The 15237-nt window shown below is 36.3% G+C and overlaps 1 protein-coding gene across 10 annotated transcripts in view; it reads right to left on the bottom strand.

Annotated features, from left to right (window-relative positions):
• GTDC1 (glycosyltransferase like domain containing 1) overlaps positions 1-15237 on the bottom strand; it is a 327811-nt gene that overhangs the window by 16894 nt on the left and 295680 nt on the right. For 7 of the 10 annotated variants that reach the window (XM_038421580.2, XM_043505085.1, XM_043505092.1 and 4 more), the window contains 3 exons: positions 13373-13443; positions 12590-12681; positions 1617-3386 (listed from right to left, as the gene is read on the bottom strand). In XM_038421580.2, the coding sequence (XP_038277508.1) occupies positions 3303-3386; positions 12590-12681; positions 13373-13443 (247 nt within the window). In that variant the 3' untranslated portion in view covers positions 1617-3302. Of the gene's footprint in view, positions 1-1616; positions 3387-12166; positions 12197-12589; positions 12682-13372; positions 13444-15237 lie in introns of those variants that run through there. The other 3 variants (XM_043505089.1, XM_043505090.1, XM_043505088.1) reach the window with 3 other exon arrangements.

Raw genomic sequence — 15237 nt, forward strand, 5'->3', positions numbered from 1 at the left:
TAAGATATGGGAGATAATCATCTTTCTCTACTTGGAACTGGTGAGGCCTCAGCTCGAGTACTGTGTCCAATCTGGGCGCCACGCTTAAGGAAAGGTGGACAAATTGGAGAGAGTTCAGAAGACAGCAACAAAAATGATAAAAGGTTTAGAAAACCTGACCTATGAGGTTAAAAAAACTGGGCATGCTTAGTCATGAGAAAAGAAGACTGAGGGGGGACCTGAAAACATCTTCAAATGTGTTAAGAGCTGTTATAAAGAGGGCAGAAATCAATTAGTCTCTGTGTCGACTGAAGGTAGGACAAGAATTAATGGGCTTAATCTGCAGCAAGGGTGGTTTAGGTCAGATATTAGGAAAAGCTTTCTAACTATAAGGGTAGTTAAGCTCTGGAATGGAGTTCCAAGGGAGCTTGTGGAATCCTCTTCATTGGAGGTTTTTAAGAACAAGTTGGACAAACTCCTGTCAGAGTGGTTTAGGCTTACTTGATCGTGACTCAACGCAGGGGGCTGGAATTGATGACCTCTTGAGGTCCCTTCCTGTCCTACATTTCTAAGAATTTATGTGCCTCGAAAAGTAACAGGGACTTCCACTTTCTTTCAAAAGAACAACCTTACTGGTTCTAGGGAAATTGTGACATCATCTAAAATTTTGACTAGACTTGGAAAAACTGGTCAGGCTCAGCTTAAGTCTGACCTAAACTTGACCACTTTCCTAATCTAGAAAAGGTCTACATGAAAGTGCCTCAATGAGTTCCATTACTACAGCAATGGGAATATATAAATATCTGAACAGTTAGAAAGAATCTTCTATCCCTCCCTGAAGTTTCAATGACTCTTCATCAGTAGTGGAGAATCAATTAAGTTCTCAAAGATGCATTTATAAAAAATATCATATACAAAAGACTACATTAAATTAACAGTAATGGAACCAAAAACTAAAAAAAATACCCCACCCAGAGTTAAGGCCTGCTTCTCTCTTTGAACTTGATACAAAGTTCACTGAAATCAATAGGTTTCAGAGTAGCAGCCGTGTTAGTCTGTATTCACAAAAAGAAAAGGAGTACTTGTGGCACCTTAGAGACTAACAAATTTATTATTTAAATCAATAGGAGTCTTTCCATTGTCTTTAATGGGCTTTTGGATACAGCTCAATGTTCTTAACTCACAATATCATACCTTGGGATAGCAAGGGTGTCAGAACAATGTGTGAGGGGATTGTTGCCTATGGGCCAGAGCAGGAAATCAGGACTCCTAGGTCCCTTTGACGGTTCTGACACTGATATTTTAAGCAATTTAACCACACCATGCCTCAATTTCTCCATCTAAAAAATACTTATTTGCCTCCACATGGATGTTGTGACATTTAATATTTTCAGAGATACTCAGATGAAAAGTACTATACAAGTGCAAAGTAATATTATTACTTATGTGCAGCAACGACTAGATTGACTGTCAGGATGAAATGATAGCTTTAACTGTTGCATTAAATGTCTAATGGTCAGTTTAAAACTGAAGTTTGCAGTAATTTTAGTATATGTACCAATAGGGAGAAGCAACATACATGCACAGATGATTATTGTAAAATTACATTTCTTCAGTATCAGTAAAACATCACAATGTTTACAAGTGACCAATCAGAATGTAATGTAATAATTTCCCTGATCAACAAAAAGCATACATGGAATACTAGTATGCGTACAGTATCTCTCACACTGTAAAATCTGAGACCACTACACTGCTTGATGGTTTAACAAAATAGATTAACTACCACTTCCGAGTTGCAAGTTCAGAGTTCACAAGTATGGATAACAGAGAATGTTTAAGAAGGAAACATATTACTCAGTGCATTCCTCTCTGAATGGCAGGAACTGGAGTATACTGTGGAACTGAGGGAAACACTGGCAAACCCAAAGAAGAAAACTCAATTAGTATTCAGGTGATAGAAGCTATTTTGGAGGTGGGGGAAGAGTAGCTATCTTGCCCCAAATGAGGGAAGTTAAAGCTTATTTGTCAATTAAGAGATGGCAGTGTCAGCAGAGTTTAAATCATAATGACTTACTGAGAATTCCTGTATACCCCTTGCTTCTTCCCAGAACACAGCTGAAAATCTTGGAGTTATTAAAACATTTTATTATCATTTGCAAAACAGATTCTAAATTCATCAGATAAAGACACAATTGTATTCATTGACTCTGTCACAAGGATATGCACAGTGATAAGCATACAGATGGATGTACACACTTATACATGAATGAGATATGCTAATTAAAAATTGCAGTGGACACTTTATTAAAAATTTATTGTACAATCTAAATCTTCAAAACATTTCACATCAACAAATATAGCAGCTTAATGCTTAGAATCATAAGTGATTTATCTTTAAAAGATTATATTTGTAACTGAATGCAAAGATTTTTGATGAACTGCAGTTACATAAAAACTATTGGTTTTTATTGGAAGTATTTTGACTGTTATCTGTTTGTTCTCCATCCTTGAGAGAAATAAAACAAGTGTCTCAGCTTTCATTTTATCGGATAGATGGCACCATGTAGCATATTTCCCATGCTAGTTTGAATTACAGCTGTTTATCTTGCAGCTTTCTTTAAGATTAATTAAATGCAAATGTAACTGTGAATCATGGGAATACCTGCCAGACCCCTTATTAATACCTTCACTTAAAAACCCTGTGCCAGAGAGTCATTAATTTGCAAAAAGAAAAGTGCTTTGCCTACAAACAATTCGTAGATGGCTGCCCAATTAGTCCAGTAGCACTCTGATCCTCCTTTCAGGCCCTGTGGCCCTTTGAGGACACAATAAGGCTCCAATGATAACCTGGCAACCTAGGTAGAAACTCAGCCAAGTGTGAGCGTTTGAAGCTGCAGTTTGGCTGCCATCATGTCGGCAAAAAGAAAGAATTCAGGCACCATGTCATCCAGTACAAAGGATAAAAACAGATTCAACCGGAAATTCAATGTGGCACCACATATGGGATACATGAGTGCGGTTATACAACAGGCCACATATTTTTTTTGAACAGTCTCCTGCATGTGATGCCGAGGACATGTGTAACCATCATAACGTCTCTAGGAATCTGTATTTAATTTGAGTTGGGGTGGTGGCAGGGATTGGAGATCTGAAGCCGCCACAGGTTTGTGGCAGATGGCTCTGTGTCAGCTATGACAAGCAGCCAGGCTCAGCTTCCTCTGCAGATTTTCTTTTCTCTCTGATCAGGTAAATATGGGCACACTCTGGAAAGTTCTACAGATTTTGCCTTAGGCTGCAAGTTTGTGACTTAGCCCCATCTGTCACAAATCTTCCCTAGGTTCTGTTGTGAGCAGAGACCTGAATTTACCACGTAGTGCTGCCCAAGAAAACTGATCCATCTCACCCTATGAGAAAAAGGAAAGGATTCAAAAGAAGGAACACGAGCTGCTAAAACACAAAAAAGCTGTCCTTAGTGTGAACAAAACAACATGAATGCTTGATTAACATAGAACTATTTCATTTCTTCGGAGGTAGATTCGGAAGTAGTGCAGATAGTATAAATACTACCGTAAACCAGGGTCAGAAAATCCTGCCCTCTGATTGGATCAAAGTATTAGACTCCCAATCCCGGGATGGAACATTTTTGTAAACAAGTGCTGTTTGCTGCGAACACCTCACCTGATACCAGCACGTAGCTGCGCTTAGGAGGCGCCATGTCTGACCAAGAAATTTTTAAATCAGAACAAAACCAGAAGATGCTTAAGTGATGATTTCATTTCCTCTCCCCAGAAACACATTTCACTTTTAAAGGGACAGTCACAGGTGAAGCATTACTATACCAAAAGTAGGAACTGGGCAGTTTGTTTTAAGAATGGTGCAATCGTGAGTTTTAGCACAACTTGGTTTACAAATATGCTTATTTTTAACACTCACTTTCTAAGTGTTAAGGGATGGAAAGTCCAGAAGACTAAGAAAGGGATATGATGCCTGCTCTTCGCCTAAGCCACTGGTTCAAATCTGATCCAGGTCAGTAGTGACTCAGTTACTGATTTTTTTTTTAATGATCTACAGGAAATTATTTGGCAGTCTCAGTTTATTTGCTATTAGACAAGTATTCATGCCAACAAACAACTGTAAGTGTGGTTGGCAGTCTCAGCAAAGATGCTGCCAAGGACTGAATGGGCAGGAAGACCAAAATCTCTCTCCCACCTTTAGACAGGGAAGACTATGGCGAGGGCATTATATGGACATTTCTGTGTGTTGTATTACTATCAGTTCTGTGGATCGAAGACTTCCGTCTCCATCATTTTTAATCTATCATTTTTCACATGCACTGAACTCAATTTAAACATTTTTGAAATAAAATCGACAGGATTGAGTAGCTGTAATGTGGATACTAGTCCTGATTTTACCAGACTAGTCCTGATTTTTTGGCCTTTATTTCATAACAACCTGCTGTAGGATACAAATAAATTATAATGTCCTTCTCCATTTCATGTACATCAGTGGAAGTATGTTTAGGTTTTATGGTGTTCTGATAAGCCAGTACCATCACACAACTGAATATTTGTGTGGTTTTGTTTGTTTGTATATATAAAACTGCAAAGGCTCTCACTGGTTGTTATGCGAAGAAGTGGAATATGAGTCAACCAAAAGTTCCTAAACCACCAATAGCTGAGTTGGGGGGGGGTTGCAGGAAGAATTGGCACACTTCCAAGCTCCACCCACAAAACAAGCTCCCCCCACTGGAGGCATGAAAACAAGATTTCACTAGCAGAAGAGTAATTTTCCATAACACAATGGACTCTCTTTTTTCTTGTATGATTTTATCAGCAATGAAATAATTAACATTGCCATTTAAACTATCTTCATTAGACTTCAGAGTTAACATTTCATTCAAATTAAGAGGGCCAGTTCACCCTATTCTCAGAGCTATTACTTCAGGATATCTGCAGATTCAGGTAGACAGCGCTGCATCACTTTATGCTCCATTAACATTTTTAAGATTATCTTTGCAACTATAAGAACTAGAGTTTATTTAATAGGAAAGCTGACATTGGAAGAACAATATACAAACATTCAAGAAAAAAAACAGTTCACTAAACTGCTTTGAACTGGCTCATTTCAAACCCTGTAAACCACCTTGTCCTCTTTTTTTAAAGTAACAATTAGGTCGAGAAGAATCTAGGAGCAGAAACTTGACCAATGCAGTAATTACCTTTGGAATCAACATTCAAATACATCAAATGCCTTTGGAAACAAGTGCTCAAATACTGGGTCTGTGACTTGGGTGCATTTTGAGGCATGAGGCTAACTGCCTTAAGCCACCTGAGAAGTACACCAGACATCTTCCATTGTACAAACCAGCATGGCTTGTAATTCTTTGCTCATTAATTTTAACGTTTCAACAATTGATTTTAGGGTGCAGGCTGATGCATCATCTGTTCCCTGCTATTGTTATAATATGAAATACTTTTAAATCAGAATAACAATATCACAGATAATAAATAAAACCACCTGGAATCAAAAAGTAGCCTGTTTATCCTAAACAATCCAAATGACATGACTTTGTGTCACTCTCCTTCCCCACTTGTTTATATATTTCTGACAAGGAACACAATGGAACATCTAAGTAACTGAGAAATTAAAGACAAATCATCTCTCACTAATCTATTAGAATTCTTTGAATGTGACATTAAAGTAATGGAAAAAGGAGAACTGAGTAGATATAATTTACTTAGACTTTGACAAAGCTGCTCACAAAAAGTTACTGAAGAAACTAAAAAGAAAAGGAGTACTTGTGGCACCTTAGAGACTAACAAATTTATTAGAGCATAAGCTTTCGTGAGCTACAGCTCACTTCATCAGATGCATTTGGTGGAAAAAACAGAGGAGAGATTTATATACACACACAGAGAACATGAAACAATGGGTTTATCATACACACTGTAAGGAGAGTGATCACTTAAGATAAGCCATCACCATTCTTGACGTCCTAATCACATCAGCCACACTATCAGAGGCTCGTTCACCTGCGCATCTACCAATGTGATATATGCCATCATGTGCCAGCAATGCCCCTCTGCCATGTACATTGGCCAAACTGGACAGTCTCTACGTAAAAGAATGAATGGACACAAATCAGACGTCAAGAATTATAACATTCAAAAACCAGTTGGAGAACACTTCAATCTCTCTGGTCACTCGATCACAGACCTAAGAGTGGCTATCCTTCAACAAAAAAGCTTCAAAAACAGACTCCAACGAGAGACTGCTGAATTGGAATTAATTTGCAAACTGGATACAATTAACTTAGGCTTGAATAGAGACTGGGAATGGATGAGTCATTACACAAAGTAAAACTATTTCCCCATGGTATTTCTCCCCCCCACCCCACCCCCCACTGTTCCTCTGATATTCTTGTTAACTGCTGGAATTAGCCTACCTTGCTTGTCACCATGAAAGGTTTTCCTCCTTTCCCCCCCCTGCTGCTGGTGAGGGCTTATCTTAAGTGATCACTCTCCTTACAGTGTGTATGATAAACCCATTGTTTCATGTTCTCTGTGTGTGTATATAAATCTCTCCTCTGTTTTTTCCACCAAATGCATCCGATGAAGTGAGCTGTAGCTCACGAAAGCTTATGCTCTAATAAATTTGTTAGTCTCTAAGGTGCCACAAGTACTCCTTTTCTTTTTGCGAATACAGACTAACACGGCTGCTACTCTGAAACCTGAAGAAACTAAGTCATCATGGGGTCAGAGGCAAAGTGTCGTCATGGATCAAAAAATGGCTAAGAGACAGGAGACAAATGATCAATTTTTGTCACAGCAAAGGATAACACAGGGTTTTCTCAAAGTTTTCCATATTAGGTCTGATGTTATTTAACACTTATTATTTCTTTATTAATCTTATGAAGGTGGTGAGTAGTGAGGTAGCAAAATTTGCAGATGACACAAAATTAATTAGAAGGCTATGAGGAACTACAGAGGGATTTAACCAGGCTAGGTGAATGGACAACATGATGGTAGATGAAGTTCATTATTGCTAAATGCAAAGTAGTGCACGAGATAGAATTATTTGAACTACACATACACCTTACAGGATTATAAATTAACTTTATCAGATCAGGAAAAAGGATGTGGTGAACACCACAGACAGCTCATTAAAGACCTCTGAATCTTGTCAAAAAAGCTATGGTCAAAAAAGTAAACAAGATATTTGTATGCATGAAGAATGGTATGGAAAATAATACAGAACATGTTGTAATGCCATTATATTAACTGATGACATGGTCTTATCTGGAATACTGTGTATAGTACTGGTCATCCATTTCAAAAAGGATTGAAAAGATTGGCATTATTTACCTTAGAAAGGAGACAAATAAGAGTGGACATGATCTATATATATATATATATATATATATATCATGAATGGCATAGAGTGAGATTGGGAGCATTTATTGTCCCTGTCTCACAACACAAAAATGAGAGGACATTCAATTTAATTGAAAGGTGGAAAATTCAAAACTAATAAAAGGAAATACTTTTTTACTCAATGTATCCTTATACTGTGGAACTCATCACCATAGAATGTAGCAAGATTCAAGAGTGATTGGATGTTTATTCAGATAACAGTAATATCCAGAATTATAATAGTAAATTACAGTTTTGGGAAGAGACATAAAACCTCATGCTCCAGGGTTTAAGCAAAACTCTAACTACTAGAGATTAGTATAACACCTTGGATGGGAATGTCACATGTAGATTATTCCACATCTGCCTATGGCAGGGTTCTTAGACCTTCTCAGGCATCCAGTGAGGGATGGTTTGAACACAGGATACTGGACTAGATGGACCACAGATCTGGTCCAATATTGCAGTTCCTGTGTTCATAATGGGACAGTTTCCCCTTCGGCTTTATGTGGGTGAGCAACTTATTTTTTCCTGGGGGAGGGGAGGAATGATTAAGGAGTAAAGTTTCCCCATGCTCTTGCATGACCTATATAAGAGCTGCATAGAACTGCAAGTCTCTGCTCTCCTGTGCTATTATTCTTGGATGCATGACACCCCAAAAAGAGCAGGAACAGCCCACACCATGCTCATAGCAATGAAATTAGCCAGCTGTGCAGTGGTGAGGGCAGGTATATGTTGCACTCCATGCAGGTGTGCAACTGGTTTTTGTGCACCAAGAAACTCAGAATGCCTCCTGGCACTCCTTCTAAGCCCGCTCAGCCTGCAACACCTAGCTATGCCTAATTAGGAGAGCTGGATGGGAAATGGTTTTCCCAACCCAGGAAAAGTTTTGAGATTTCCACATTTTTTTCTGCCTTGAATTGGGACAAAGAGAAAAAAACCTCAGAAATTTTAATAGAACTGAAATCATTAAATATTTCATTCTAGAAACAATATATGCTTATAAGGATCCCTGGCTGTCTGCCTGGCAGGCTGCAGCACAGGTAGGGACCCTGGAAGCCCTGGCAGCTGCTGATATGACTCTTGCCAGTTTAACTGTTGCCCATTACTGAATAGCAGTGTTAAAACTGAACAGACTCTTGGTGTCAAGTTAACAAGAGACCGACCAGTGTCACCACTGGGCAGCAGTAAAACTGACAAGAATCATGTCATGCCAGTTTCTATTCAGCAGCTTCCAGGGCTTGCAATGTCTCCAGCTCCTTATCAGCCTGGCTAGCGGGCTGTCAGAGCCGATGGGCCTGGAAGCCCAGGAAGCCCTGTATTCTTGGTAGCCTTCATGGGAGGTTGAAAGGGAACTGGGAGCCTGGAAACCCTGCAAGTGCAAACTCACAAGCTTTGAGGTTCTGTGGTCCATCAGAAGTTTGTCAAAATCAAACCATTTCCAAAAACCAGTTCATTTTTGATTAATTGGCAAATCCTGACTAAAAATGATTCATCAGAATTTTTTCCGATTAGTTCTACTAAATAGCATGATTGAGCCCTTAGACTGTAAATTACTCAGGGCAGGGGAAGTAGGCCTGATTGGGATATTACTTACTTAAACTTGTTTCACACCAGTGTAATGTCACTGACTTCAGTGGAGGTACTCCTGATTTAAACTGGTGTAAATGAGATAAAAATCAGGTAATGTATCTTTTCATATGCATGTAATGTACTCTTGTGGTGTTACAGAAATAATAATAGTAATATCAGAAAACTGGCAAAATTCAGCTCTCAGTTAAACTGATATATGAATGAATTTGCCTGTATGAGCTGAAGTTGATAGAAAGCCTAGCTCATTAAGCTGGCATTGGGAGCTGATGTGCCATTGTTATTTGTTTAGTTCTGACTGAGGGTGTACTGGCTTAGAATATACAAAACCAAAGACTAACTTTTAGCTAAATAAAACTAGAGCAGAGCAAATAATTGATAACAAATGATTCTGTGTGATAACTATCCCTTCTTCATCTGTTAATCAATTGTGCGATGGAGCATTCAAGTTGAAATGAGCTGTCAATGCCATTTAAGTATAAAGGGTAAACAGTGTGTACCATGAAAAGTCCTTATTAGGTACTTACACTACTTATGTATGTTTTTAAAATACTATAAATATGTATTTATGTAATATACAGTTAACTGTTACAGTCTATTGTGCTAGCTTGTTCACTTTCATGGGATTGGAGGGCGGGGGAGGGGGGACTACTCGTTTGAACTTCCATTAACACAAATAGTGACACTCCAGGTCTTGTGTTCTGGTAGATATCAGCTTTGCTTGGGCGTTCAGAGGTACTTGGCTTCAACTTTATACTTCACAGTGCACCCAAGACTTATTCACAACATAGCCTTTAGTGTCCTAGATTTTTTAAGTTGATTGCCTTTTTTGTAACAAGTATCATTCTATCTTCCTTTGCCTCTAACTTTATAAGTTGGGACAAACACTGCATAAAATCGACAGAATAATGCAGCAATGTATTTGACTACTTTCAATACTCTTAGTAATACAATGGCAACAAAAATGAGCAGAAAATGTAAGCAAAGGCTTATTTCTATTTCAAGACTTATGAGACAGAATGTCTAAAATGTAAAGGAAAAATATTCTTTTTGCTTTTATAGAGTTTTTATGTCTCTTTGTAGGAACAGACAGCTGTAGTTTGAACTTCTAGTAATGGAGCATGCCAGAAAAGGTTATGAAAAAAAAAAAGGAGCAATTTGCCATATCAGATCTCTTTTCCCACTTTTCCTGTATCACTACTGTACATTCTGTATATGGACTCCTAAATGTAAAGCAACTAATATCTGTGAATAAACATGTGTATGCCCCAGATGAATTCACTGCTGAGGTATTGTTTACTGCTAGTTTAAAGTGTCTTAAGAAATATTTAATTTACAACACATTTCTAAGTGGACATTCTTTCAGAACCTTTTAATGGTAGTTTATTTGCAAAATAAACAATTCTTGTGTATTTGGGTCTATGTGCAAAAAGGAAGAACTGTATTCACATTCTCAGAGCCTGATCCAAAGCCCATTAAAGTCAAAGGGAATCTTTTTTACTGACTGTCACAGGCTTTGGATCAAGCTCTGGTTTTGTAATTCTAAAATGATTTTTTCCCAGTCCTTCCAGTGCTACTTGTTTCAAAAACTACTACAAATGCTTAAAACATGCAAACACTCAGTTGCAGGGTTAATAATCTGCAACTTGAAGTGATGTGATAAACTGCTCCATTTCTGTGGTGGCACTTTACTTATAACTCATTCACCAAGGAGTGTTTTTTCAAAAGGAGGCACTGGACACAAATGAAGCATTTGCTTATGTGGCTATGCCTCTCCGTGCAATACTTTGATATCATACCCTTTTATTATCAATGTTGGTTCTGCCACTATTTCCGTTTTCAGTATCCTAGTATTCCCTTCATGCAGGAGCTAGGAATCCATACACATAAGGTAGATCCATGTGAAAGAAAACTGCTAACCGAACCCAAAAAATTGGGAAATGTCAAGGTAAACGTTTAAGGACTGTTTTCTCTTTGAAATCTCCATGTATAGTACTGACTCAAGAAGTAATGCTGAATACTGGAAGTGTTCAGTCAGCATTTTAAACTATTATGAGCTACCTTCTGAACCATTGCCAAGTTAATAGACAATGAAAGATAATGAGCTTGAAATTGGGTGTTAAATTGCATTTTTGGTTCTCTCCTTTTTTACTTGAAGTTTAACTGTTTCCTGCAGAAACAACATCTTATTTTGATGTATCATTATGTAAATGTCTATTTTTAGGTCACAAAATAAGTCAAACGTATATTCAGGACTAAATTATACCTCCTCCTGCACGGGTGTGCTAAAGGAGGGGCGGGGGCAGGTGATGAATGCATTGAGAGGCCAGGCATTTTCTGGTTCACAGTGCAAGGAGCATGGGGATAGAGGGATGAGTGCTGCTGGTAGTATTAGTGGCCCAGGTTAGGAGAGATTTACTTGGCAGGTCCACTACCTCATGCTGGGGTGGCTACAGAGAAAAAGAGAGCACTTGCTAACCTTGTTGAACAGGTATCACAAGAGGCACCTCTATCCATGCTCCTCCAGACCTCTAAAGATGTTGGGGAAACTTTTAAAAGTGCTTATGTGACTTAAGAGCCAAAGTCCCATTGACTTTCAATAGGTGTCAGGCTCCTAACTGACCTAGATACTTTTTAAAATGCTACGTGTTATGCCTTTATCATGCTCAGGCAATGTGCCTTGCGCCAGTCCCAAGGGCACTTGAAGCTTGTAAGAACCCTAATTTAGCACTCAGTGTTGTAAATTTTCACATTAGCACATGTAAAAATAATAGCTATGTTATGAAAACATCACCATGTGATAATAGGTTATTAGTGAAATAATGTAAAAATCAGTACATGATCTACAAACACATAGCTAAAGAAAAATTTAATTACTGCTATGGGATACAAATGCATCTTAAAAATCTGAAAGCAAGTTTAGCATAGACTAATGGATCAGAATTTTATTGGTCATTCCAACAAATTAAACTTTTATTTCTTTAAAGAAATAATTGTAAAGAATAATGGTAGGATAAATATTAGTAAATGATGCTTTCAGTAAACTTTCTTCTAAATTCTTCATATAAGAAATTATAAGCACATTAAGAGTTAACTTTTACTTTGTTTAAACTTTTAGTACAAAGAGTTAAATATTCACAATAATTGCCAAAATAGTTCCAAGAGGGGCAAAAGGAACTTACCTGATGTCATTCACCTTGACTTCTTGAAGACTGCAGAGTAAATTATGATAGTACGGTAGGTTTATCCTCATTAATATAATTGTAGGATCTTTCTTTTACTTTCCTTTTAAACTAATGAGTTATATTAATCCAGGTTCATTTTTATAAGCCTCTTGGGTCCAAATGTAAAGGACAGTCATTTTAGAAAACAATAAATTTTTAAAAGAGCATGTAGCATGCATTAAGTGTATGTATTTCATAAGACCTAGGTTAATACAATTGGCATCTAGTTTAATTAATCCTTGTTAGTGTAACAACTAATATCCCTCCCTAGCATGTTTCCTTTAAACATTAGTATGTTAATTAAATGTTGTTGTTTTTTAAGTTTTTTTCTTTGTACTTCAATATGGCATTATATTTTGTAAAACTATTCTGAACAACTACCTTATAGAGATGTTTCCTTACAATATCTGGTCTCTTGCAGAAATTCTGAAGCCTTTTAAAAAGCTGTTCAGGTGTAGAATACAGATATTCAGCTGCAGGAAAAACAGATACATTTTTAATGAAACAAAAACCTCAAAGCACACACTCGATATTAGTCACTTTACTAATTAAAAATGCATATTGCTCTGTGCCGCCTCGTGTTTTACATTATTTAAGCATGATTTTATAAGGTTACCTCAGCTCATAAGGATGTTTAATGCTAAATAAGACTGTGTAGTTGTGCTGTTTAGACATCTCCTTTGGGTGATTAAAATACATTATTCTAACGTAACACAATGCATATGTGATACATTTAGTGATGAGATTTTTTCAAAGAACTGGTACTATATTAGTGTGTATCCTGTACCACAGTGGCATATTATTAAGTTTTAAATTGTTTAAATAATTTGGTGTGATTTTCAGGCCTCTATTTTTCTCTCTGTATATCATTAAAAAAATCTGCAAGCCATTGCAGCAGCATTGACCTTTTTATAAAAATGTATCATTATGGGTTGTGTATGCTAACAATGAAGAATGCTATTTCAAAACTTGCTTTTGTGTTATCTTGAAAGAACAGATGGTAAATATAAACTTAGTCTAATGTATTAAAACACATAACATTTTCCTTAACACTAACATGTTGGCTTGCCAAATAAACAATTGCTTTTGCTTAAGTTTATTCTCAAACTTTACATGAATCATGTATTAAATTTCAACAAAAAGAATGTGCATTAAAGCAGCTACCTGGAAATATTTCTGGATACACCAAAGCATTAGGACATAGTGGATAGCAACCACAATATACAGCTTCTATCCTAAAGATTAAAAATAATAAACATATACATTAACAATATATCAGTGAGCCAAAAAACACCTTTTGGTTCAATAGCATTGAAATTGACTGCATAAAGCAGAAGTAAATCATTTTCCCTGTTCAGCAGTATAATCCTTCTAACTGCCAAAGTTGCTCTTTTTAAAGATAATTTTATTGATCATATGAATTACATAGAACAGAACAGCGAGCATATGTTTTGTTCACTGAATAAATCAAAGCGCGGCTCTGCATTTTTTTGTTTTTTAAATACCGTTTAACACATTTTATAATCAGCAGACAGACACATGTAACAACATGGTGAAGTATGGACAGCTTTTCTTAATAATGCTGCAGAAAAACAAGGATATTCATGCAATAACAATTACCTGACATAAAGTGTTTTGTTCTTAAACTATAGGAATTCAAACGTTACACTTAAACATTGTCTAAGAAAAGTGCCAAGATGTTGGGACATCTTAATTTTATACACATGCTTCAGATCATGTGATTCAGGACACAAAATTTGTATTATTTTAATAAATACTGTCAAGAATCTTTTGCCAAAGCATTTAGTGGTTTATACTGTTGTTTTCTTGAGGAATAATTTACATAACCTTCCATAATATCAAACCCAAATATTTTATAATTGCAGAAGAATGTCAGAAAGTTATCAAATAGCAAATCTAAAGAGAAATTATCATGTTTATATTTGCATTTTGATAACTGAACAGGTTAAAGTACTGAGTATTTAACTTATTCCTTCTGCATAATGGTCACTGATCTGACATATAAAAAACTTTGAAGATACAGCTATAATTTCTGTTGGCCAGAAATTACACAGTGAAATTCAAAGCACTTTTTAAAATATGTTTACTTTATGAGAGTCTTTGAATATATGCAACATGCTGACCAAAGGCGGACTTTATTTTTAACTTCAGCTTATTTCCTGGTCTTGTCAACAATCACTTTTTCAAATTATAATGACAAAACAAATGCATTTTAATGTGTTTCTGTGCATTTTGTTTTTATTTTATTACATTCGCCTAACCTGGTTCAGAAGGAATTGTTTCCTTTTGTCTTGCTAAGTTTTGGGGGGGGAAAGAAAGAAAGTTTTGTTTTAAATCTGTCCTTAGCCTTAGAAAGACCAAGATACACATTTTCTCTCAAATACTTAGCAAGGTATTAATAGCTAATTTTGTCATAATAAACTTTAAACAATTGTAATTTCATGCTTTTTTAAAATAACATTCATTTCAAACAACATTTTAAACATTAACAAAAATTTCAAAGTGTACAAAGTCTACAACTATATTTTTTTATTAAGGGAAAATGTTTCTAGTATGTGATTTACTTGATAATTTTTCAGTTCTTAAATATTGTATCAGATATCAAAACAAATAGAATTTTAAAGTGTTCTTTCATCATAAAAGAAAAAGTGAAACCGTGGACATTTTAGTAATAGTTGCAAGCCAAGAAGCAATCTGAGTCTTCAGTTGACTATGCAACATCCCCTTACCAAAACTTTTGTCTGCATCAGGAATTAGTAAAATTAGAATCCAATATTTCTATACTTTGTTGGAAAAAAGATAAGATTTGGAATTATTCTTTCATTTGCGGATGATCTTATTCACATACTAATTTTCTACCTTTACACAGTAGAAACTGAATATATTTCCTCAGAGGTTCCTGGAATCGAACATTAACTCCACATACTATACGCCTTTCAGATCATAATTCCTAGAGTTTGAAATATATTGGAAATAACACTTGCTATATATTTTACATTGATTTTAGA

Source organism: Dermochelys coriacea, chromosome 11 (genome assembly GCF_009764565.3).
Source record: "Dermochelys coriacea isolate rDerCor1 chromosome 11, rDerCor1.pri.v4, whole genome shotgun sequence".
Classification (NCBI taxonomy): Eukaryota; Metazoa; Chordata; order Testudines; family Dermochelyidae; genus Dermochelys; species Dermochelys coriacea.